At 49.5% G+C, this 27,088-nt stretch overlaps 1 protein-coding gene across 1 annotated transcript; it reads left to right on the top strand.

The window, feature by feature from the left end:
- Positions 1 to 237: 237 nt before the first annotated feature.
- Positions 238 to 17,594, top strand: LOC149326377 (uncharacterized). Its single transcript, XM_089564555.1, is given in 4 exon segments — positions 238 to 298; positions 720 to 1,122; positions 7,662 to 7,785; positions 17,532 to 17,594. Coding segments are annotated over 4 exon segments (651 nt in total).
- Positions 17,595 to 27,088: the final 9,494 nt, after the last annotated feature.

The following is a 27,088-nucleotide window of genomic DNA, read 5'->3' as shown; positions in this document are numbered from 1 at the left end:
ATTTTGTATAATTTGATGTTTACGATGCAAGGTATAACATTGTTAATTTTGACATAATTTTATAACATTATTCTATGCTCGCTGCTATCTGGTGTGTGCTCCGTGTTCAGTTGCACTAAAGCCGGTCGAGGCTCAACCTACGGCATGTTTACGGGCTCTCTCCTAGCGGCAATGTGCAGCATTCGAGAGGTGCTTCAAAGTGTTTTCGCGGCGCCTTACGACTGTGCGTCCCACCCGATGGCAATGGACAATGGTTGCTTGAAGCACGAGGCTTGGGTGGTGCAGGGTGTTTCCAGAGGTCCGTCACATGACCACCCGAGAGTGTGCACCCCGCCCCCAAGATGAAGGTGGTAACATTGGTAGCACCTGGCTATGTGCAGGGGCGGTCACCTGATCTCTGACATCACGGTTGCGTTCAGTCGAGCAAAGTCCCAGATACAGGTCTGGCAGTACACCTCACTTCTGACGCTGTTAGATGTTCTGACTGTTAGAGACATAACCTTTTCAGTGTGTAATGTGTAGTGTGTACAATGCCCATCTGAATCAGCTTCCCATCAACACCTCAAGAATGAACTATTTAAATGACACTGCTGACACCACACTAAAAAAAACATGGGAAAACCTCAAATAAAAAGCACGCCATTCTGAATGACTGATTTGTAATATTCATGACCGATATATAGACGCCATTCTTTACCTGAATCATTGATACATTGCAGGTGAGCAGCACACGGTCGAGATGGGCGCAAAGGGCAGTTCCCCAGAACAAGCAACATATTTGCCGAAACCTATTGGGAGTGGCAACCATAAGGCTACTTTGCCAAGACGACAGCAGCTCAAGAAGCATGGTGACCAGAGGCCTGGCGAGCAGAACCGTGGTGGCCAAAAGCAACAAGAGCAGGGCCTGAGCGAGACACGCGCTTTCGCCGGCACTCACGTGCTACGTGACCCACTGACCAACGCCGTGCTGGGCCCCATCCCGCGTGAGCATCACTACGAGATCTGCGGTGCTACTGGTGACAACAGCCACACGCGCTCCTACTGCCCCCAAAGGCCGAAGGACACGTACAACATGGCCCTTCTCAAGAACACACCGCGCAATAGCACTGGCAAGAGATCCAAGTAGAACGCTCTTGACAGTGTATGCCTGGGCAAACGCTGCTTAATTTTACCGTTACAGCAACAAATACGCTGTGATATGCCAATATTAGTGATTAGCTGTAAATCCTAGGCTAGGCAACTTCATCATAAGATCTCGTTCAGGTGCCAGTTTTTTCAAGTTAGTTCAGCTTCAGAACTATTGCATTGCTTGGATAATTGAACACTTATTGGTTGATTTCACTACAGTTGGTTCCCCCACACTAAAATCTTTAGTTAAATTCTAGGTGAAACCAGCAAAGTACCATACTGCCTGCAATCACAGTGCACATTAGCTGAATCATAAGGTAGTAGAATAAGGTCTACACAAAACAGTCTAACACACTGCCATTCAAGTTGCTACAGGAACAGTACTTTTGGCTGGGTCGTTGCTTTTTTGCATTATTTGATTAGCCAGAAACTGCAGGGAAGCTTAGGGGCATAAGTGGACACTGTGAAGGCATGTATGTCTTGCATCATGTAAAGCCATTTAAGCCTACCACATAGCTTGTCAACCTTGTAAGTGCATGACCTTTTTACACTAGTGTGTCAGCTGATGTCAGAAATTAAAAACCTTTCTGAAATACATTTCAGCAACTTGGAGGGGTAGTACTAATAACATAATGCTACTTCCATGACTCTTGGTAGGAAAAGTCAACTGCTCCAGCTGATGTTAGTGCACTACCTTAGATATATCTAAGGTATGCTGAGAAAAGAAAAAAATGTGCCACACATGATGATTAGCTAGTCTTTTGTAGGTCTTGGCTGGCACAGAACGAGTTTTCTGAATTTACATGATGTGAAGACAGTGCTACAAGAAAACCCTGTCTGATTAGATGCTCTTCATGATAACAAGGCTATCCTTTGATGTTTTTGAGCTCCGTCAATTACTGCGCAAGCAAGTCATATCAGCTCCATTATAACAGAACTGTGTGGGCAAATGGTACAGCACAGTGTATTTACTAGGCGAGTTCATTGCCACAGTTTTACTTTCCAGAACTTAGATAATCATGTAGGAAAACAGCTTCACTGCTGTGACTGCACTCTAGTCCTACTTTTGTGCTCACTTGCATTTGTTTGTTCCATTTTTTGTGTGCGTATTAGACATCTCAACGACCCCATTTTCTACGTGTTCAGACTATCTCCTTTTTTCGTCACACTATTCTTAGACCACTTAGAGCAAAAGTAGGAGGCCCTACTACCTTCTTCCTCCCACAATAAACTGTGTTTTCACCCCACATTATAACTGTACCAAAAAATGAATACAAAGCAAGCACGAATAGTGCCAACAGTTCAAATGCAGTTGAAAATGAATCGGCGTTGATTCAAGTGTGCCTCCATGAAAGTTGACTTCGATGTACATAACATCAGTTCTCAAACTGCCTTTCAGATGTTTCTAGATGTGTTTAGATTGAATAAAAGCTGCAGAAAAGGAAAAATAAAAAGGGGAAGTCATTCTGTAAAGTGTTTTTGTTATACTCTCACCAAGGTCACCCACAGGCAGCAGGGTGACTAGTACGCTTGGTACCACCGCTGACCCTTGTCAAATAATTTACCCATTGGCGCTTGCGATAATGGACAGGCAGTGATCACATGCTAAAAGGCATGCGACGACGGAACACGCACATACGTTTCTCGACACTGGAAGCACATGCATCACACCTTGGGAAAAACCCTCGACAACAACACACACGCATGGAGCAACCACACAGCACAAAAAAAATCTTGTACAATGACTATCCAGAATACGCATATTTCACGGGTGCATACTAAAGGGAGATCAGACAGCGGAGGTTCCCGAGGAACAAGATGGGATGTTAGCAAGATGAAAACTTTTACCTGAGCGCGGCAATGGAAATGAACATTTACGTATATGAGTAAAGCTAACAAAATCGGAGCTTAAGAGAAGAGTTGTGTAAGCCACCGATTACAAATTTGTGCAAAAATCACTTTGGGTCACGTTGAAACGTTCCAAGATTCACCCAGGAGGTGGCAAGATGTTTTTTAGGAGTCAGTCTGACCAGCTACTGGCAGATTTCTGTAGCTAACACAGCATTGCACATTTTACGCAGTACAAGCTCGAGCTTAATGCACTGATATGGATTGATCGATAGGCAACAGTTTATAAAGAAGAAGGATGGATAGCTGGGCGAGTTTGTAATAATACATCGTGGGAGGGAACAGCGCGAACAAGACGACAGACGAAGCAAAAGGACACAAAGACGAGCGCTGACTCGAAACTGAATTTTTTATTGAAAAAAAAAACATATATACATCATAATCACGTGAACAAACAGAGCAATGAGCATTAGTCTAGCGGAATCAAGATCACCAAACGCCCAATATGCCACGCGGTGAACTCAGAACAAAGGCACCCCTGAGAACCGAAATGAAGCGAGTCACGAATTATCTAAAAGCGATACTTCTTTGTCAACTAATGCCAAAGAAGGCTGGCTGATACACTGTGATTATTTCTTCCTTATACGCTTCCATAATCTCCCTGGTCAATTTATCCCGGTGTCTAAACAAAATTTTAGTTTTTGTGACCAAAGAGCGGCACTTTTTCTGTATCTTTTTATCATTTTCCTTCCCACAATCGCGGCAGTGATCTTTGAGATGAGAGTATCTGGTGTCTGATAGTGAGTTAAGATGTTCAGGCGAAACATCTGAAGACCCTTGAGCGCGGACCAAAGTACGCCAACGAACCGCTAATGTAACCGGTGGAAAGGTTGGCCCTGTCAAAACCGTTTCCAGGGAAGTCGTTGAAGGGGTGCGCCCGAGATTCCTTGAAGAGAGCGTCAACGCCTTGGTTGCGTCCCCAGGGGCGCCTCGACGACTTAAGGACTTACGGTCCTTAGTGGATTTTTTCGAGTGCAACGATTTGCGGCTTGTTTTGTCTTATAAAGAAGGTCATTTTGTTGTTATACCCGAGGGCATTTTTGCTGAAAAGGCTTCACAGGCTGTAAGTAACTGCTTTAGTCGTGTCGATGTAGATTCGCAGAGTGTTAAGGAACAGGCCGTTTCATTACTGAACCAATGTAATCTTGTACCGCTGGCGGCGGCTGTTAGAAAAGCACATAGCGATAAGTTAGATCTGTTTTTCTCCGCCGAGACTCATAAAGTTAACATTCCTTTCAGAGCTATCATTTCGGAAACTGGCACTTGGCAGCAGTGTGTATCTAGTTATCTACAATAGCACCTTTCGTATCTAGTTGTGGATGATCCTTTCCTGGTTAGTAATACAGACAACGTAACCCTTTTCCTAAAGCATAACAACCCAGGTTGTTGTACAGGCTTCAGTATTGACATTGAAGATCTTCACTATTAAGGCGAAAGCCTTTAATGTCTCATCGTTGTAAGCAGCAGTTGTCGACAGAGAATGTCACGCTTTTCAGTTGGTCGAAACGGTCGTGACGTCACAGTGCGCCAATTTCAAACGGGGCCATTGTACTTTGGCTAGTAACCATGCAACCAATTGAAGGGACCATATAGTGATGCTCCAAGTAAGTGGGACTGAGCTTAGTTAATTGCTTAATTACCCAATTAGCCTAATTAACTTCTCTAGTCAGGCCATATAAATAAATAAAACCTAGTAAGAAATTGGTCGAGCTCGGGAATCGAACCCCGGTCTTCGGAGTGCGAGACGAGCATGCTATCCACTCCGCCATGCCAGCTCGATGGTCCGGAATGAACAAAGGCACGTCTAGTGAATACGGTGTCTTCGCTCACTGCCATCCTCCTCCCTTCACTTCCGGCGAGGTTTAGGTGTCCACCGAGATATGAGAGAGAAATACATTTCCTTTCCTCAAAAACCAATTTACCGACGAGCGAGGCGTATAACCGAATGGGCGATGGCGTTCTATGGACTCCCTGGTAGCGTTGCAAGACGCTCTCGCGTTCCACTCTTAGAGGCGAAGCTTAACATCTTAACCACACATCAGTGACCACACTTTAGGTCAAAAAAGTGCACCCCCCCCCCCCTCCTGCAATTTGACGGGTGTCCACCGAGATAGGTGAGACAGTTACTGCGTAATTTTCTTTCCTCAAATACAATTGTCATTTTCTTCATTACGGGCCATCTTCGTCTTTCTTCTTTCACTCCCACTTCCTCCGTTCCTCTACGGTGCGGTTCAGGTGTCCACCGAGATGACAGAGATTTACTGCGCCATTTCCTTTCCTCAAAAACCGTTGCGTTGAAACGGCAAGGCATCGCGCCGAACGGGTGGTGGCGTTCCGTGGACTCCCTGGCAGCGCTACAACACGCTGTCGCGTTCCACTCCTAAAGGCGAAGCTTAAGCTTTATTAGCAGTTAATTAGTATTCAGGCATTAATCAGTAATTAACCATTAATTAGTGATTTGTCATCACTTAGCAATTAGTACTCAATTACATGTGACGCCACCAGTGCCACAGAAGCACTGAAGTGGTGCGGAAAACGCTTTCGCCTCTACGCACTTTAGACAGTCAAAGTGCCCCCTGAATTTTTTCACTTCCTCACAATGGGATTATGAAAGCAGTAAAAAAGTCCATCATTGATGACAGTGATGAAGTAGGCTTTATAGGTCAGTGCGGGGTTTCTCTTGACACCTTTCTTGAACTGTTATCGTTTTATTTAAAGTCAACTCATGTAGGCTGGCAAGGCGGCGTCTATGTGCCAAAAAAGGGGATCTGTATCTGGTCGAGGGTAGCGCCTGTTTTGAGCAATATTTTCTTAGGTGGGATTGATAAACAAATTAGTAGACACAGTGACGGAATGGTGGTGAAGATTTTCAGATATGTGGATGATTTTTTGGTACTGACTAAAAGAGACAACTTCAATAGGACGATGGTAGACATTTTGAAGTTGTTTCGGGAGTGCGCAGATGGTCTGTCGTTTACCTCTCAAGTGCCCTTGAAGGATTCTCTCCTGTTTCTTAGTATTAAGTTGTTTTTCAAGAACGATCATGTTTGTTGGCTTTACTCCCCAAGATCCCAGAAACAGGTTTTGCACTATTCTTCCGGACATTCAAAAAATGTAAAAAATGGAATAGCTGTGTATGCCCTCCGCTCGAGCTTATAGAATTCTTGTTTTCACCGGATCGGAGAGTGTATTGTTACATGTCAGCAGGCTGAAAACCGTAGGGTACCCTGATTCGGTTATTTCGGCAAGTGCGAAAAGTTGGTGCGGCTGGTGAGGACGGATTTCGTGAAGTCAAAGAGGGACAAGGCATGTAAGAAAAGGGCGGTCATCCCCTACATTCACAAAGTAGCCCATAACCTGAAAAATGTAGCTGGTAGGTTTGAAGTCGAAGTTGTTTTTTCGGCACCTTGGAAGTTGAGCGGCCTTTGCCGGGCCGTTAGGAACCGTAGTGAAAATGTATTAGGAGTGAGTCCGTTCAAATGCCGTGTTACTCACAGGTCATCGTTGGTGGAATGCGCATGCTCTGTAGTCTATGAACTTCCACTCTCGTGCAAAAAAGTCTACATTGGTCAGACAGGTCCCTGTATTAACGTTCGCCTGAGGGAACACCTTAACTCACTATCAGACACCAGATACTCTCATCTCAAAGATCACTGCCGCGATTGTGGGAAGGAAAATGATAAAAAGAAACAGAAAAAGTGCCGCTCTTTGGTCACAAAAACTAAAATTTTGTTTAGACACCGGGATAAATTGACCAGGGAGATTATGGAAGCGTATAAGGAAGAAATAATCACAGTGTATCAGCCAGCCTTCTTTGGCATTAGTTGACAAAGAAGTATCGCTTTTAGATAATTCGTGACTCGCTTCATTTCGGTTCTCAGGGGTGCCTTTGTTCTGAGTTCACCGCGTGGCATATTGTGCGTTTGGTGATCTTGATTCCGCTAGACCAATGCTCGTTGCTCTGTTTGTTCACGTGATTATGATGTATATATGTTTTCTTTTTTCAATAAAAAATTCAGTTTCGAGTCAACGCTCGTCTTTGTTTCCTTTTGCTTCGTCTGTCGTCTTGTTCGCGCTGTTCCCTCCCACGATGAACAGTTTATAACACTCTATACTTTGTCTCATTAAAACCATGCAGTCCTCTGGGAACAAGAAATGGTGTTTATGAATTATAGGCTCAACGCACCAAGCTCTTCACAGACTGGAAGAATCCAAAGGACAACAGTTTGTGATTGGCTAGTTCGTCGCCTGATTGGCCATCAGCAACCAGCTCAACAATCATGGCAGCAAACTATACATAGGTATACTGAAGCTAGGAAGCTGGGTAACTGTGAGGTGCTCTTGAGTAGGAACAACTTGTACAAAGCCCTGTAAACGGGAACTAGCTCGTTTCCGCAGTGCTGCACGGCTTTAGCAATGCTGAGTTTTAATGCTGTAGCTCTCAACTAAGAATATCCTCTCACGGCCAGTTCATGTTGCTTTAGTCAGGTCACGACAGAGCCCCTGACGTTCCATATTTGGAGCTCCAACTTTTGACAGCTCGGTCAAGGCTTGGCAACAGTTTGTGGAGACACCTATGACACAAACATTTAAAGTTTTCTTGCTAAGATAAGCCCACTTTACAGCATCTGCTATGCACAGAATCAGCGGTACTTCGAGAATAACTGTTTTGGGCCACGAAGAAATATCCACGAGTGCAAGCCGCCAACTTGCAGACCTGTGCAATAGGCTTGTTAAAACAGCAGACGCGTGAAACCCACCCCTTACGAAAATGGCAGATATGGGCCAGATATATTTTATATATGGCTGTATATACTCATATATGGGATCATATACAGTTATATAGGTCCATATATGATCGTAAATACTGTAACGGACACGTGTCGTGTTCGTATCAGTGCCGCGCATCAGTGATTGCATCGCGCTGATGCGCAACAGTAATGCGCAGTAGGTACAGCGCTCTTGCGCGTGCCTATAAAAGCTGTGCCTTCAATAAACAGTGGTTCATTCTTGCACTGACCATGCTGCTGTAAGCGTCGTCCCTCCGGCTGGTTACAGCGTCCCGCTCGGCTCGCCCAGAACGCCGGCACGCGTCCCGCTCGGCTCGCCCAGAACGCCGGCGCGCGTCCCGCTCGGCTTGCCCAGAACGCTGGCGCGCGTCCCACTCGGCTCGCCCAGAACGCCGGCAAGCGTCGTCCCTCCGGCTGGTTACTTGGTGTCAGAAGTGGCCCTTTGAGGCCTATGGAAGTCAACCCTGCGTCCGGCGTGCTATGGACCTGCTGAAGACACCAGAGCCATTGCGGCTGACTGGTAACGTAACAGAAAACTGGAAGCGTTTTAAGCAGAAATTCGAGTTATTTCTGCAGGCGACGGAGACTAAGGACCAGCCCAGATCGGATGCATCCAAGGCGGCACTCCTGTTGAGCATCGCTGGCGACGACGCTTTGGACGTCTTCAACAACTTCCAGTTTGGCGACAATGAAGACAAGACGAACTACAGCACCTTGGTGAGCAAGTTTGATGCTTATTGTGCCGAAGTTAGCAATGAAGTACATGAAAGATACGTATTCCGTTCAAGAAAGCAAGCGGAGGGAGAACCTTTTGAAAAATTTGTTCGTGACTTGAAAAAGCAAGCGGCACAGTGCAACTTTGGCACGCTGCAAGAATCGATGATAAGGGACCAGATTGTATTTGACACGTGTAATCCTCGACTACGTGAGGAGATGCTGCGGGACAACCAGCTGACGTTGAAAAAAGCAGAGGAAATGTGCAGAGCAGCAGAGACGCTAGCACAGCGGAATGAAGTTTGGCACAGAGGGGACGACAGTGTCGACGCGATTTCGAGGCGCGCGGCTCCCTCGAAAGAGGGGAAAGAAGCAAAAAAACAGTTTCGTTGTCGTAAGTGCAACCGCTGGCACAAACCTAAGCAATGCCCAGCTTTTGGAAAGAAGTGTCGTTTGTGTCACAAGCTGAACCATTTCGCAAGTTGCTGCGCGTCAGCCGGGGTCAGTGAAGTGCGAGAACAGCAAGACGCGGACTTTGACATCCTAGAAGTCACCACGGCAAAGCGCGAGAGGGATTGGATGGTCAAGGCTCAAGTTCGTAACTGTGCGATCCGTTTTAAAGTGGACACCGGATCGCAAGCAAGCTTGTTTCCTATGTCGATTTACCAAAAACTGCGGGGAGCAGAAGAACTGAAGCCGACTAATTCGATCCTGCGGGCGTATAACGGAGGCATCATAACGTGTTTTGGAACGTGTACGCTTGAAGTCCGTCTTGGGAACACTTCTGCCACAGTGAAGTTCTTTGTGGTGAAAAATGGGCGTCAAGCCATACTTGGGCTAGAAGCGAGTGAAGCTCTGGGGCTAGTCCAGCGTAGGGTATGTGCCGTAGACAAGACCGCAACTGATGACCTTCTGAAAAATTTCGGGCACATCTTCCAGGGCCTTGGTTGTTTGCAGCAGGCGTACAGCATGGTCCTGTCACCTGAAGCGATACCAGTAGTGCAACCAGCGCGACGAGTTCCGGTGGCGCTAGAAGAACCCCTTAAAAAAGAACTCGACAGAATGGTACGTGCTGGCATCATTGTGAGGGTGAACGAACCTACCGACTGGGTCAGCCCCCTAGTTTTGGCAAAGAAGAAAGATGGCACGCTAAGGGTGTGTATGGATCCCAGGGCTATAAACAAGTACATAAAAAGGCAGCATTTTCCGCTTCCTAGGCGAGAAGATTTGGAAGCGCGTTTAACAAATGCCCAGTACTTCAGCTGCCTTGATGCAAATTCGGGCTATCATCAGATACCGCTTGATGAGCGGACTTCGAGGATCTGCACTTTTTCTTCGCCGTTCGGGAGATACCGTTTTCTCCGGCTGCCCTTTGGCATTTCTTCCGCACCAGAGGTATTTCAACAGAGTATGAGCCAAGTCTTTGATGGCCTACCCGGCGTACTGGTATATGTTGATGATATTTTAGTATGGGGTTCCAGTAGACAAGAACACGATGAGCGGTTGGTAGCAGCGCTAAAAGCCGCCGAGAAAGCCGGCTTGACTTTCAACATCCAGAAGTGCAAGTTTAGGGTGAAAGAAGTCAGATTCCTTGGCGATATCATAGGCCGAACGGGCATATCTCCTGACCCTAAGCTGATCAAAAACTTGGTGAATATACCAACACCAACGTCCAAAAGTGACGTTCAGCGAATGCTGGGCGTACTCAATTACTTTAGTAAGTTTGTGCCACGCCTGTCCGAGCGAACAACGCTTCTACGCGAGCTTATCAAGACACGCTCAGAATTTCAATGGACGGAAAACCATGCGCAGGAGTGGAAAAAACTAACACAAATCCTGACCACCGCCCCCCTTCTCGCAATCTTTGATCCGCAGCGAAAAACCAAGATTACCTGTGACGCATCAAAAAACGGCGTTGGTGCAGCATTACTGCAAGACTACAGTGGTGAGTGGAGGCCCGTAGCATACGCATCTCGTGTTTTAACGCAAGCCGAGAAGAATTATGCCCAAATTGAGAAAGAAGCACTTGGGATATGTTTTGGCTGCGAAAGGTTTCACGAGTTCGTGTACGGTAGAAACGTGCTTATCGAAACGGACCACAAACCGCTGGTAGCGATAGCACGGAAAGAAATTGCTGACATGCCACCACGAGTGCAACGATTCTTTTTGCGTTTGCTAAAGTACGACTTTGTCTTGCAGTACATTCCAGGAAAACATCTGGTTCTCGCTGACATGTCACGGTCAACAAAGGATCAGGGCGAAGAAAAAGGTGGCACAACACACGACGTTGAGGTTCACGCCGTCCAGTCCTTGGGCTACATGGTCACCTCCGAAACGCTGCGGTCGCTACAGCTGGAAACTGCACGGGACTGCTACCTCCAGACTGTGATAGCATGCTTGGTGGACGGGCAGCCAGTGACAGGTGAACTCAAGCCATTTTCGCACGAACTCTCTGTCGTTAATGGAGTAGTGCTGAAAGGCACTAAAGTCGTCATACCGAAAAGTATGCGACGAATCATGTTGGAAAGAATTCATGCGGGCCACCTTGGGATGCAAAAATGTAAGGAGAGGGCTAGGAAAATTATTTTTTGGCCTGGTCTGAATGGCGACATCACTGCCCGTGTGGAAAGCTGTGCAACGTGCAGAAAATACGCGTACAGGCAGCCAGAAGAACCCTTGCTAATGCGACCCGTTCCAAAATGTGCTTGGTACAGGGTTGGAGTAGATATCTTTTCCTATGCGGGCAAGTCGTACGTGGTTGCGTATGATGCATTTTCAAATTTTCCCGAGGTCGCCACGCTCGACAACACAACTGCGGAAACCACGATCGCAGCCCTTAGCGCCATGTTCGCCCGGTATGGTATACCAGTGGAAGTATGCACGGATAACGGACCCCAGTTCTCGAGCCATGAATTTGCCACGTTTGCCAGAGCATATGACTTTCATCATATAACATCGAGCCCCCGTTATCCGCAGTCGAACGGCTTGGCGGAAAAAGGAGTGCAGATCGTGAAGAGGATCCTGAAAAAGACCCTCGACGCCCGGGAGGACTTCTGGCTTGGTCTTCTTGCATATCGCTCTACACCGCTGGAAGATGGGCATTCTCCGGGTGAGCTTCTTCAGCGAAGGCGACTTCGTTCTAACCTTCCCGACTTCGGCAGGGTGACTCGTACTACAGTAAGGAAACGCCACCAAGCCAGGGCTGGACAGCCTTTGGCAGCACTACACAGAGGCTCAACGGTGCGACTTCAGGATGCTGCTGGTTGGTCGCGTAATGCGAAGGTCGTTGCTGAAAGCGCTCCAAGATCCTACTTGGTACAAACCAAACATCAACGTATGCTGCGGCGGAACCGCCGGCATCTGCTTAGGACGGCGGAGCAGTACACCAGTGAAAGCGACGACGACACCTGTTCGGGTTCTCAGCCCCGTACACAGCAACCTACGACACCAGCTGAATCAGGTGCACAATCCTCTAGAGTGGCCTCTGCTACAAACGGTGAGGAATCTTCTCGACCAGCAAGTGGATACAATTCTCCGTCGAGCATCCCATCGTCGCCCACCGTGAGAAGATCAACTCGGACCTCCCGGCCCCCACAGAGGCTACGCTATGACGAACACTTTAATCAAGTGCCCTAACTGTGACTGTTATATTGAAGTGTCTCATTTTGTTCTTTCCCGAGGGAGGATGTAACGGACACGTGTCGTGTTCGTATCAGTGCCGCTCATCAGTGATTGCATCGCGCCGATGCGCAACAGTAATGCGCAGTAGGTACAGCGCTCTTGCGCGTGCCTATAAAAGCTGTGCCTTCAATAAACAGTGGTTCATTCTTGCACTGACCATGCTGCTGTAAGCGTCGTCCCTCCGGCTGGTTACAGCGTCCCGCTCGGCTTGCCCAGAACGCCGGCGCGCGTCCCGCTCGGCTTGCCCAGAACGCCGGCACGCGTCCCGCTCGGCTCGCCCAGAACGCCGGCGCGCGTCCCACTCGGCTGGCCCAGAACGCCGGCAAGCGTCGTCCCTCCGGCTGGTTACATGGTGTCAGAAGTGGCCCTTTGTGGCCTATGGAAATCGACCCTGCGTCCGGCGTGCTATGGACCTGCTGAAGACACCAGAGCCATTGCGGCTGACTGGTAACGTAACAGAAAACTGGAAGCGTTTTAAGCAGAAATTCGAGTTATTTCTGCAGGCGACGGAGACTAAGGACCAGCCCAGATCGGATGCATCCAAGGCGGCACTCCTGTTGAGCATCGCTGGCGACGACGCTTTGGACGTCTTCAACAACTTCCAGTTTGGCGACAATGAAGACAAGACGAACTACAGCACCTTGGTGAGCAAGTTTGATGCTTATTGTGCCGAAGTTAGCAATGAAGTACATGAAAGATACGTATTCCGTTCAAGAAAGCAAGCGGAGGGAGAACCTTTTGAAAAATTTGTTCGTGACTTGAAAAAGCAAGCGGCACAGTGCAACTTTGGCACGCTGCAAGAATCGATGATAAGGGACCAGACTGTATTTGGCACGTGTAATCCTCGACTACGTGAGAAGATGCTGCGGGACAACCAGCTGACGTTGAAAAAAGCAGAGGAAATGTGCAGAGCAGCAGAGACGCTAGCACAGCGGAATGAAGTTTGGCACAGGAGGGACGACGCTTGCCGGCGTTCTGGGCAAGCCGAGTGGGACGCGTGCCATCTTTCTTCTTTGCCAAAACTAGGGGGCTGACCCAGTCGGTAGGTTCGTTCACCCTCACAATGATGCCAGCACGTACCATTCTGTCGAGTTCTTTTTTAAGGGGTTCTTCTAGCGCCACCGGAACTCGTCGCGCTGGTTGCACTACTGGTATCGCTTCAGGTGACAGGACCATGCTGTACGCCTGCTGCAAACAACCAAGGCCCTGGAAGATGTGCCCGAAATTTTTCAGAAGGTCATCAGTTGCGGTCTTGTCTACGGCACATACCCTACGCTGGACTAGCCCCAGAGCTTCACTCGCTTCTAGCCCAAGTATGGCTTGACGCCCATTTTTCACCACAAAGAACTTCACTGTGGCAGAAGTGTTCCCAAGACGGACTTCAAGCGTACACGTTCCAAAACACGTTATGATGCCTCCGTTATACGCCCGCAGGATCGAATTAGTCGGCTTCAGTTCTTCTGCTCCCCGCAGTTTTTGGTAAATCGACATAGGAAACAAGCTTGCTTGCGATCAGGTGTCCACTTTAAAACGGATCGCATAGTTACGAACTTGAGCCTTGACCATCCAATCCCTCTCGCGCTTTGCCGTGGTGACTTCTAGGATGTCAAAGTCCGCGTTTTGCTGTTCTCGCACTTCACTGACCCCGGCTGACGCGCAGCAACTTGCGAAATGGTTCAGCTTGTGACACAAACGACACTTCTTTCCAAAAGCTGGGCATTGCTTAGGTTTGTGCCAGCGGTTGCACTTACGACAACGAAACTGTTTTTTTGCTTCTTTCCCCTCTTTCGAGGGAGCCGCACGCCTCGAAATCGCGTCGACACTGTCGTCCCCTCTGTCCATCAAAGACTTGGCTCATACTCTGTTGAAATACCTCTGGTGCGGAAGAAATGCCAAAGGGCAGCCGGAGAAAACGGTATCTCCCGAACGGCGAAGAAAAAGTGCCATGGCCAGATGTGACCATGGCAAACCATATATGCCGCCATATACTGCAATATACAGGGTGTCCCAGCTAAATGTAACCAAGATTGTAAAAAAGAGGAGCCTAGTGAGACCAACTGAGGGTTTTTTAAAGTCGCGTGTCGTAGTCTGCTGTATTTTTTCATTATACAAAATTAATTAGCAGATACAAATTAGATAACTTTTTAATTATTGCCTTGAGGAAGAAACTGTCAATGCAGGAGTTGTAGGTCCCATAGAAAAATGACCATTTGCTGTGTTTGTAACCAAGTACCGCTTATACAACTTCATTTATTTGCCTTAAAAGAAAGCCCGCGAAATACAAAGGGAACCACGTGATAGGGAACCAATTTCGCCGCCGCGGTGGCTCAGTGGTTATGGTGCTCGGCTGCTGGCCCTAAAGACGCGGGTTCGATTCCGGCCGCGGCGGTTGAATTTCTTTGGAGGAGAAATTCTGGAGGCCCGTGTACTGTGCGATGTCAGTGCACGTTAAAGAACCCCAAGTGGTCGAAATTTCCGTAGCCCTCCACTCCGGCGTCTCTCATAGCCTTAGTCGCTTTGGGACGTTAAACCCCTTAAACCATAAACCAGGAACCAATTTTAGCGCTCCCAAATCACCGGTCAAGCAACGACATCCGCTTACCTTTGCAACGATGTCCAGCACAGGGTTCAGCGTTTTGAGGCGGTGGCGAGATATGCGCCAGGAACTGCTTATGCGTCGCGGAAAGTAAGCGGGCGCTGCTTTTCAAGCAAGTGAAGCGTGCCGCGGAACTTGCACTGTCTCGCGCTGAAGAAGCGGTCGCCCTCCTTTCAGCAAATCGCATGGCGGCTTGACGCTCAGCCGTATAAGTTGGCGAGTCATCATCGCGGCGATCATCACTTGGCAATGAAATTGGCGAAATCATTCTTAAGTACGCTGGGCTTGGGCTACGCCACGAAAGATTGGTTGCAATTGGAGCCTTTTTTTGCTTATTTACTTATTCAGGCTCTTTCAAAGCGCAATTTCCTGTAGCGAAAAGAAGCTCCAAGCGTTCCATTAACTTACAGCATACCAAGAGCTCCCAAGATTGGGAGGAAGAGACGAGGCTTGGGCATGTTGGTATGACATACTTAAGGGAAATAAATAGCGCACAAGAGAAGACGGGACAAGCGAGGAGACACAGACAAGCGCTAACTTTCAACAGACGGTTTATTGCAAAATCGGGAGCATATATACACATGTCCAGATAGGCAACAAAGAACAGGATCGAAGATAACATCAAAAAGACACACACCCCCTCGACAGCCATCTGGTTATCGTGCCAGATATGCAAGCTCTTTTTTCGACAAATTAACGGAAGGTTCGCTGACACAATCCGGTCCAAAGCGCACGATGTTCGACGCTTCAACAATCTCCCTGGTGAGTTGGTCGCAGTGATGATACAAGATCACAGTATCTTCAAAAATTGGACGGCAAGGAGGGTCGCAGTCACATGTCTTACAATGCAAAGCCAAATGCCCGTCGACACCACCTCTGACTTTCTTCGCGTGCTCTTTTAGGCGTACGTTGAGGCATCTGCCCGTTTGCCCGATGTAGAATCTACCGCAGGACAAGGGGATCTTGTAGACTACCCCCAGCCGACAATGGACGTAGGACTGCCTATGTCTGATATTACAGTCGGGTCTACGCGTTTTGATCGGGCAACTCATTCTGCACAATCTCCCCAGCCTCTCAGGAGCCGTGAACACGACCTTCACATGAGACCGTTGACCCACCTTCTTGAGGTTGTGTGATACCTTATGCATGTAAGGTATCACCGCCAACTTTTCTTTCTCACTTCTATCCTTTTTCTTTTTCCTGTCCTCTGCTCTTTGTTCATGACTCAGGCGAGAAGCTTCCTTCCTTTTGCGATGCAAGCATTCAGCTACCGAAGCTATCACGTGAGTCGGATAGCCCGCGCCCTGCAAACGTGCAACTTGCATGTTTAAACCCTCCTCGAACGTATGCCGGCATGACTTGTCAAGAGCATTGGACAGGAACGAAAGAACGATATTTCTTTTGACAAGTTTAGAATGCGCTGAACTGTACGGCAAAGGGGGCTTGTTAGCTCTGGGTTCGTACATCCAACAGGCATGGTCCTTTCGAAACCGCAGCCGCAGGTCTAAGAACCTAATGCTGTCATGATCAGGCATTTCAGACGTGAATGTCAACGGGTAAAAACAATCAACAAAAGAATTTAAAATGCGCGTGACAATAGGGTGACTACTAACGAGAAGATTAGAACGTCCGACAAGAGGGTCAGTAAAAACAGACAGGTCAAAAAGAATTAAAAAGTCATCCACATAACGAAAGATCTTTAAAATCTTTAGATCAGTTAGACGCTCAAAAAGAGCCTTGTCACAACGAGCTAAAAACAAGTCACTCAAAATCGGTGCGATGCAGGATCCGATGCAAACACCTTGCTTTTGCAGGAAAACGTTGTTGTCAAAGGTAACAAAAGTAGAAGTAAGGTAAACAGATAAAAGCTCTAAAAAACCATCCGTGCTCACGCCACAAGCATTTTGAAAGTCGACAGCGCCGCTATTGTCGATAGCATCCTCGACGCAAGACAGCAGCCCTTCATGGGGCAACGAGTAAAACAAATCTTTTATGTCTACAGAAAAGGCTGCAATGTTCTCCTGGTCATTTGCTTTGAGGAAGTCAATAACGGCTGCGGAATCCTTGGTTAGGAAAGGATCAATCACAGTGAGGAGTTTCAAATTGGATTGCAGATAGTCCGCAACGCACTTCTGCCACGAACCAGACTCTGAGATAATGACGCGAAATGGGCATTCTATCTTATGCGTCTTAGCCGAGAAAAACATCTCCAGTGTATCTTTGTCGCTATTATCTATGCCCTTAACAACGTTCGTCAGGCTAAGCTTATCGCAGAGCTTTTTTGCCCGCGCCTTCACCTTTGTTAGCGGTACGCGTTTCATCTGCTTGAACACAGTCTGTACAGCCTCAGACGCCTTAACACGAAACAAATCGTGTCCAAGCACAGCAAAACCCCCTTCCTTGTCGGCGGGGAGCACACATAACGAGTTGTCTTTGAGGAGGGTCGACAAACGTTGAAACCGAACTTTAGGACGCTCCAGTTTACAGCGCTCTAGCACACAGACACCTTGCGACACACAAGCGTCCTTCTCATCAGCGTCCGCTCGCCTAGCCACCTTACGAACACAGGCCAGTAGTTCCGCAGCGTCTTTCTTTGGCTCGACAGCGTACTTGGGACCAAAGCGCAAAGTCCGGCTAACTTCATCCGGTAAATCCACCTTACCAATTGTGTGGATCTTGTAACTGGATTCCTTGGTCTTCTTCGGGGGAACCAGGTGACGAAGGGCGACCAGTGCCTGTTGCCAGTAGGCCTCAGTGGAGTGGACAAGAAGGCTTGAATACTCACGCCACCTATGGCGCCCTACCCTTGAATCTCCTTCACTGAAGGCGGTTGCGTGCAGCAAGTCACGGAAGAATCGAGCCTGTCTTCGCCATTCAGCCCTGATGATCTTGCAAAGTCTTGTCCCATGGCCCACCGACGGAGGGAAACCACCGAGCAGAGCCCAAATCGCCGACGGGAGGATTTTCGAGCGGATGCAAAAAGAATGTGCGCGAGCTTGCACTTCCGCATAGGCAGCTCGTGCCACAATGGCACAGGGGTCAGAAAGAGGAAAAGAGAGGCCCAGTGTACTAGAAATACATTTCAGAAGAGACGAGGCTTGGGCATGTTGGTATGACATACTTAAGGGAAATAAATAGCGCACAAGAGAAGACGGGACAAGCGAGGAGACACATGAAGGGCTGCTGTCTTGCGTCGAGGATGCTATCGACAATAGCGGCGCTGTCGACTTTCAAAATGCTTGTGGCGTGAGCACGGATGGTTTTTTAGAGCTTTTATCTGTTTACCTTACTTCTACTTTTGTTACCTTTGACAACAACGTTTTCCTGCAAAAGCAAGGTGTTTGCATCGGATCCTGCATCGCACCGATTTTGAGTGACTTGTTTTTAGCTCGTTGTGACAAGGCTCTTTTTGAGCGTCTAACTGATCTAAAGATTTTAAAGATCTTTCGTTATGTGGATGACTTTTTAATTCTTTTTGACCTGTCTGTTTTTACTGACCCTCTTGTCGGACGTTCTAATCTTCTCGTTAGTAGTCACCCTATTGTCACGCGCATTTTAAATTCTTTTGTTGATTGTTTTTACCCGTTGACATTCACGTCTGAAATGCCTGATCATGACAGCATTAGGTTCTTAGACCTGCGGCTGCGGTTTCGAAAGGACCATGCCTGTTGGATGTACGAACCCAGAGCTAACAAGCCCCCTTTGCCGTACAGTTCAGCGCATTCTAAACTTGTCAAAAGAAATATCGTTCTTTCGTTCCTGTCCAATGCTCTTGACAAGTCTTGCCGGCATACGTTCGAGGAGGGTTTAAACATGCAAGTTGCACGTTTGCAGGGCGCGGGCTATCCGACTCACGTGATAGCTTCGGTAGCTGAATGCTTGCATCGCAAAAGGAAGGAAGCTTCTCGCCTGAGTCATGAACAAAGAGCAGAGGACAGGAAAAAGAAAAAGGATAGAAGTGAGAAAGAAAAGTTGGCGGTGATACCTTACATGCATAAGGTATCACACAACCTCAAGAAGGTGGGTCAACGGTCTCATGTGAAGGTCGTGTTCACGGCTCCTGAGAGGCTGGGGAGATTGTGCAGAATGAGTTGCCCGATCAAAACGCGTAGACCCGACTGTAATATCAGACATAGGCAGTCCTACGTCCATTGTCGGCTGGGGGTAGTCTACAAGATCCCCTTGTCCTGCGGTAGATTCTACATCGGGCAAACGGGCAGATGCCTCAACGTACGCCTAAAAGAGCACGCGAAGAAAGTCAGAGGTGGTGTCGACGGGCATTTGGCTTTGCATTGTAAGACATGTGACTGCGACCCTCCTTGCCGTCCAATTTTTGAAGATACTGTGATCTTGTATCATCACTGCGACCAACTCACCAGGGAGATTGTTGAAGCGTCGAACATCGTGCGCTTTGGACCGGATTGTGTCAGCGAACCTTCCGTTAATTTGTCGAAAAAAGAGCTTGCATATCTGGCACGATAACCAGATGGCTGTCGAGGGGGTGTGTGTCTTTTTGATGTTATCTTCGATCCTGTTCTTTGTTGCCTATCTGGACATGTGTATATATGCTCCCGATTTTGCAATAAACCGTCTGTTGAAAGTTAGCGCTTGTCTGTGTCTCCTCGCTTGTCCCGTCTTCTCTTGTGCGCTATTTATTTCCCTTAAGTATCCCAAGATTGGTCTAAATGTACTCTAATACACCTGGCTTAGGCGTTACCATTTCTTAACTGGAGAACTGTAGTTTCCTATTTTCACTTGTTCCGTAGCGTGCAAGAAAATATCGGGACACGACCGCAGGTGAACCTGCAATGCCCGCAACGCTTGTCCAAGCATTCGCAAACGTGCTACGCGCAAATTCACCTCCTTCAACATTACGAAGTGAATGCTCCTTGTTGCGTGAACAATGCATGGTGGCAAGGAGCGGCATATTCGGAGTAACTTCCCAGAGCTGCGCGTTGGCGGCAAGACACAAAATACTGGAGGCATCCGGAATAACGTTGGCCACGGCGTCTTTTTGCACGCGCTCACCTCCCACAGTAAACGGGCGTTCACTTCACCTGCACCAAAATGCCGTCTCCGCGGACGGCATTTTATTATGCGACCTTCTTCTCAGCAGGCTCACGCAACTGATTAGGGGCACAGAGTTTGCCACGGTGTGGATGTCAAAATTTTGTCTATGTTTCACGCACTGGCATCTGTACTGAGGTGCGGCTCCTTTCATATTTGCCCCTAGCCGAAATAAGTCTAATAGCCCTTTCTTCACGTCAAGCCTGACTTCGCACTGAACCTTTAAGGGAATAACTTCAACTATGAGGTGCGAGGGTGTAAAGTGCCGCCCACGGATGGTGACTAGGAATAGCATAGATTAAAAGCACTATATTACTGTGGCTGTCTGCTTTCATGCTTCAGGCAATAATTGGCAAAAAAAGGTTTGGTGTCTTGAGTGGCCTTCACCTCGCAACCGTGACTGCTGCTTCTCACGCGTAATGTTCAAGTGGTCATTGCATTGTGTAGGATATATATCAATAAAAGAAATAAATATCAACACACACGAGCACACATTCATGCGGTCCTTGTGGAAGCCGATGTGAAGAAAAAAAGAATACATAGAGGAAAGAGTTCTTAGCGAGCTTCCGCAGCGCCTGTGGGTCGGTGCCCAGGACCTTTTTCTTCGGCGCTAAGATGTATTGGGGCACAGTGGGGCATAAGTGGCGTGCATCGGGCGTTCACTGTCTTTGATGTTCTCGAGTGAGCTGGGTGAGTCGATTTTGAAGCACATCAAGATGTTGTCCGTGTCCAGGTAGGACAGGCAAGGACAGGCACCGCAACCTATCGCAGCCATCTAGCCCCGCTGTGTCCACCAGCCCAACCGCTCAACCCTCGACCTCGATGCTCATAACGTTCTTTCTATAAAGACTCTACATGCGTAGACACCTGGGAAGTGATGCTTCCTAAAAACTATAAGGAGGCACGTTTTCCCGCAGGCACCCTTCAGAATATTAATGTTTTGTCCCGGATCGCCGACATCGGTGGACATTTTTACTGCAAAAAAGAGCAGTTTGGCGACTGGCGGGGCCTCGGGACCCTGCTCTTCTTGCTACAAGGACGAGGGGACAAGGAAGCGTGGAGTCTGAGCATGACCATCCTTCATGGTGGCAGCGAAGGCGACAGTGTCACGGGGCAGATTATTCTGGGAGAGAGGGTGAGAAGAGCCTCCGTCCGGGTGTTGCTCACATAATTTGACGAGGTTGTCACGGCGCTCGGGTTTGAGGCTGATCTTGCGAAGCGACGGACGCGGTTCGAGCACACCGATCAGCTCTTCGCAGGAGTCTGGAATGACGATGTGTCTGTCGAGCGCGACTGCCTGCAAGGTGTTGCCCTCCAGGGAGTAGACCACTGCGCTGATCTCAGCAGATTCCACGATGACTTCCGGAAGAAACCCCTGAGTCAAAAACGTACGAAGAAAGGAAAGAAGAAAACAAGAAGCACTAGGCCTAATCAACGCTTCTGCAAATGTCCGTTTTAGAGTCGAGCTGAATATTGCTCACTGGAGTGAATTTTATACTACTTAGTTGCAAAGTTTCCTGCGTGCCACTGTTTCAGCTATTTCAGCGTATGACCTAAATCGAGAAATGTCCAGGTACACGGCGCCTATTTACCCCACTTGTCGCATTTATGTAAGTGGATGCGAAACATCTGGTCTTAGCTAGGCCCTCTGGCATCGAGTACACTTGTACGGATGATTTTTACTGTGTGTAATGAGACGACCCGCACAATTAGTGTGAACGGCCGGTCTTTGTTCAAGCGGTGCTGTTCAGCAGGCCAGCGTTCGCAAGCGCGCTCCCGAGCTTCGTCAGCTTCGTCTTCTATCTTCTTCGTCTCCTTCGTCGGCGCTAGCCGCTGGGGCAACAAACCCCAACTCTCTTTATTACAATACCCCCGGGGTGAAAAGGCGCCATCCTGGCTGCCTAAGGGCTCGAGACGATGGCTGGGTCGTAGTAGGGCTTCAGGCGGTCCTGGTGCACAATTTCACGGCCGCGGCGGCGATTGTCAGACGAAGGCGTGAGGGGCTCGATCAGGTAGTTAACTGGGGATGTCTGCTGAACAACGCGATAGGGGCCTTGGTATTTGCTCAGCAGTTTTGTAGACTGCCCCGAGCTGGAGGAGGGCACCCAAAGCCAAACCAAGGATTGAGGAGCATAACACGGCGGCAGACCAGGGGAAGCGGCGCGGGCGCTTTTCTGACGGTGCTGGTCGTGAGAAGTAAAGGAACGGGCCAGTTGACGGCATTCTTCGGCGTACGCAGCGGCTTGAGAGACGATGGTCAATTCGGACGAATCGGGGCAGTAAGGGAGTATGGTGTCCATGATGGAGGAAGGCTCGCGGCCATAGAGAAGAAAATACGGGAAAAACCAGTAGTGGCTTTCGTTGAAGAATTGTAAGCGTAGGTAACGAAAGGGAGAACTCGGTCCCAGTCTGAGTGATCGGCAGAAATGTACTTGGCCATCATATCGCCGAGGGTCCGGTTAAAGCGCTCGGTCATGCCGCTGGTCTGCGGATGGTACGAAGACGTCGTGCGGTGAACGATATGACATTCCCGAAGGAGGGCTTCCACGACGCCGGACAAGAAGACGCGACCCCGATCGCTGAGCAATTCCTTAGGCGCACCGTGACGAAGAATGATGTTCTGAAGTATGAAACCGGCTACTTCAGAGGCGGTCGCAGCTGGTAACGGTGCAGTTTCCGCATAGCGCGTGAGATGATCAATGGCGACGATGATCCAGCGGTGGCCGGCGGCAGTGAAGGGAAGAGGACCATAAAGGTCAATTCCAACACGGTCAAATGGCCGGACGGGACACAGTAAAAGTTGCAGAGGAGCAGGTGAGTGCGGTGGTGGGTTCTTGCTGCGCTGACATTCCAGGCAAGAGCGTATGTACTGGCGGACAAAACGGTACATGCCCCGCCAATAATACCGAAGGCGTAGGCGGGTAAAAGTTTTTAGCAGACCGGCATGACCGCATTGCGGGTCATCATGATAACTGGCACAAATGGCGGAGCGGAGATGCCTAGGAATCACGAGCAGCCATTTGCGACCATCGGGGAGGTAGTTCCGACGATACAGGAGCTGGTCACGCACGACAAAGTGATGGGCTTGACGACGGAGCGCTCTAGAAGGGAGGTGCGCTGAGCAGTTCGCTAGGAAATCCAGAAGAGAAGTGATCCAAGGATCCTTGCGCTGCTCAGAAGCCATATCAATAGAGTCAAGAGAAGGTGTGAGGCCGGAAATAGATGATGGGTCAGGCTCAGAGGTCACAGGGGAGCGCGAGAGGGCGTCGGCGTCGGAGTGTTTATGACCGGAACGATAAATGACCCGAATGTCGTAATCTTGTAAACGCAGAGCCCAACGAGCGAGGCGGCCAGATGGATCTTTGAGTGACGACAGCCAACAAAGGGCATGGTGATCGGTAATGACATCGAACGGGCGCCCATATAAGTAAGGACGAAATTTTGTGATCGCCCAAATAATCGCCAAACATTCTTTTTCTGTGACGGAATAATTAGTCTACGCTTTTGTGAGCGCACGGCTGGCGTAAGCAACAACGTACTCATTGAAACCAGGTTTCCGCTGAGCTAGAACGGCACCGAGACCAATGCCGCTGGCGTCTGTGTGCAGTTCTGTAGGCGCGGAAGGGTAGAAATGGCGCAAGACCGGAGGAGAGGTGAGGAGCTGGCGCAGCGTTGCAAAAGCTTCGTCGCATGCAGGGGACCAAGCCGACAAGTCGTTGCTACCAGCGAGAAGTTGCGTCAGCGGGGCGATAATGACAGCAAAATTATTGATGAACCGGCGAAAGTAGGAGCAAAGGCCAAGAAAGCTTCTGAGTTCTTTAGGGATGTGGGCTTCGGGAAATCAGCAACTGCGCGGAGCTTGGCAGGGTCCGGGAGTACACCATCCTTGGACACGACGTGGCCTAGGATAGTCAGCTGTCGGGCGCCGAAGCGACACTTTTTCAAGTTTAGCTGCAGTCCAGCGTCACTGAGGCAGCGAAGAACGCTCTCGAGGCGAAGAAGATGAGAAGGAAAATTCTGGGAGAAGATGACATCATCGTCCAAGTAGCAGAGGCAGGTCTGCCATTTAAGCCCACGGAGGATGTTGTCCATCATGCGCTCAAATGTGGCAGGCGCGTTGCAGAGACCGAAGGGCATCACATTAAATTCATACAGCCCATCAGGTGTGATGAAAGCTGTTTTCGGGCGATCGATTTCGGCCATCGGCACCTGCCAGTACCCAGAGCGCAGATCCAACGAAGAAAAGTACTCTGCTCCCTGCAGGCAATCCAGCGCGTCATCTATACGACGCAGGGGGTAGACGTCCTTCCGAGTAATTTTGTTTAGCCGGCGATAGTCTACGCAGAATCTAATGGAGCGGTCCTTTTTCTTCACGAGCACGACCGGAGAAGCCCACGGGCTGTGAGAGGGCTGGATCACGCCGCGGTGTAGCATGTCGTTCACCTGTTCATCAATGATGCGGCGCTCGGCGGAGGAGACGCGGTAGGGGCGTTGGCGCAAGGGTCCATGGGTGCCAGTGTCGATATGGTGGCGAACCGCTGCTGCACGACCCAACGGTGCTTGAGGGGAGTCGAAGGATGCGCGGAAGCGCTGCAGCAAAGCGATGAGCTGGGCACGGTGGTGAGGTGGTAGAGCGGCATCGACAGAATGGGAAAACATATCCGAGGAGGACAGGTCGGCGATGTCGGCGGGAGGAGTGAGGGCGTTGATGTCATGGGCGGCAGGCTCATCAAGGACAGGAAAAGCGTCGTCGAGATCGATGACATCAACTGTGCCAAGCGATTCTCCCCGAAGTAAAGTGGTGGGGAAAGGCAACGGGTTCGTGACGTACAGGCACCACAACCACCAGAAAGTGTGAGCACGGCATGAGGGAGCATGACAGATTTTCGGTGCGCACAAAGAGGAGAGGGTGAATAAAGGACAGTAGCGTCAGAGAGGGCAGCACAAGTCAGCGGCACGAGAACAGATGAGAAAGCTGGCACGTCGACGTCGTCAGCGGCGAGAATAGGCGCGGCGGTAACAGGGGAGGCGTCCAGAAGAGCATCACACATCGGCGACAAATTAATTTCAGCACGTGCACAGTCAATGATGGCGTGATGCGCGGACAGAAAGTCCCACCCGAGGATGATGTCATGAGAGGAGCGGGTTAGAACGAAGAACTCAATGGTGTAGGAGAGGCCATGGATGACGAGGCGGGCAGCGCACGCTGCCAGAGGGCGAATGGGGTCAGCGCTGGCGGTACGAAGCCAAAGGTCCGAAAGCGGCGTCATCACTTTTTTTACTCTGCGGCACAAGTTGTGACTAATGATGGACACGGCAGCACCAGTGTCAATGAGCGCGTCAACAGTAACACCTTCAACGATCACTTCAATAACATTCGTAGGAGCGGTGATAGGGCTTGAGACGGTCGTCGACGGCGCAGTTCTTGCCTCCGGAACTGCGGCGCCTAGTTTTCCGCATGGAGGGGTGGTGACCGGCGGCGCATAGGAGAGAGCGAACGGCGTCGAGGAGACGGCGACCGATGGCTGCGGTTGTAGGAGTCGGAGCTAGACGGGGAGGGATTCTGAGGAGGCAGAGCAGAAGAGACAGGTACGGAAGGCAACGGAACGTCGTACGTCGGCGGGCGCCCGTAGTCGTGAGAACCAGATCCGCGCGTGCGGCACCAGCGGGACACGTGACCAGCGAGACCGCAAGCATAGCATATCGGGCGGTTATCTTGGGTACGCCACGGATTCATAGGGCGGGGACCACTACGAGGCAGAGGATGGTGAGTGAGTGGCAGTGCAGGGGCGAGCTGCCGCTGTGGGTACACGGTGACAGGTGGCGAATAAGCAGGCACAACCGGCTGAGGGCGTGGCCGGGCGACTGCTGCTGCATATGTCAGCGGTGCAGTGACCAGAGGGGGTGGATTAGCAGGCGGCAGGACCTCAGCTACCTGCTCCTGGATGACACGCTGTATAGATGGCGACAGCGATGGCGTTGGGGTGGATTGGCAGGTAACCAGCGATAACTGACGAGCGACTTAATCCCGCACAAACTGCTTGATGTGCTGAAGAAGTGCCGGCTGATCGTGGGCAGGACTGCCTGCTGCCAAGCTCGAAATGGTGTCGTCCGAGCAAGTGGTACGGCGGGTGACATGTCGCTGTTTGCGAAGCTCGTCGTAAATCTGACACAAAGACACCACGTCGGAAACGGTTTGGGGATCTTTAGACAACAACATTTGAATCGCATCGTCCTCAATCCCTTTCAGAATGTGTCGGATTTTGTCAGCTTCGCTCTTAGATGGATTGAGCCGCTTACACAAATCAACGACGTCCTCGATATAGCTCGTGAAGTTCTCGCCGTTCTGCTGGGCACGACTGCGCAACCGTTGTTCAGCACGAAGTTTTCGGACAGCGGGGCGACCGAAGACGTCAGTCAGGCTGGTTTTTAGAGCCGCCCAGGTAGTAAAATCCACTTCGTGGTTGCGGAACCACAAATTGGCGATATCGGTCAAGTAGAAGATGACATTCGTGAGCTTTACGACGTCATCCCACTTGTTGTAAGCACTCACGCGTTCATAGGAGGCCAGCCAATCTTCTACATTGGTGTCGTCAGTGCCGCTGAAAATCGCAGGGTCGCGCTGACGGACGGCACCGGAACAGATGACAGCGGTGGGGACAGGTTGGGCCGAAGGTTCGGTTGTCGTGGTAGAGCCTGGTAGCCTGGGCATCGTGGCGTAGCTCCAGGAGAAGAGCAAGCAGCACCTCCACCAAGTGTAATAAGACGACTCGCACAATTAGTGTGAACGGCCGGTCTTTGTTCAAGCGGTGCTGTTCAGCAGGCCAGCGTTCGCAAGCGCGCTCCCGAGCTTCATCAGCTTCGTCTTCTATCTTCTTCGTCTCCTTCGTCGGCGCTAGCCGCTGGAGCAGCAAACCCCAACTCTCTTTATTACATGTGCAATATCAACACCATTTCCTGCAGTCCATTCGGAACTTACAATCGGGGCACCGCCAAGGTGTGCTCTCGTTTAGCTTCATAAAATTGTTGCTTTTTTGCTTTTTTTACTTTTTAGCGGCTTTCAAAATGACGTAGAACGCCTCGAAATGGTAGGTTATTCCACATGTCTGTTAGAATCTGTAGCAAACTTTGTTAAGAAAAGGCTCCGCTACGCTTATGCCATATAAATAGAAAAATAGAAAAAACTGCACTGCTGCAACGTATA

The sequence above is a fragment of the Amblyomma mixtum genome, chromosome 10 (assembly GCF_055824585.1).
Source record: "Amblyomma mixtum isolate Tamu chromosome 10, ASM5582458v1, whole genome shotgun sequence".
In the NCBI taxonomy this organism is placed as follows: domain Eukaryota; kingdom Metazoa; phylum Arthropoda; class Arachnida; order Ixodida; family Ixodidae; genus Amblyomma; species Amblyomma mixtum.
This window is presented reverse-complemented; position numbering and strand designations above follow the sequence as displayed.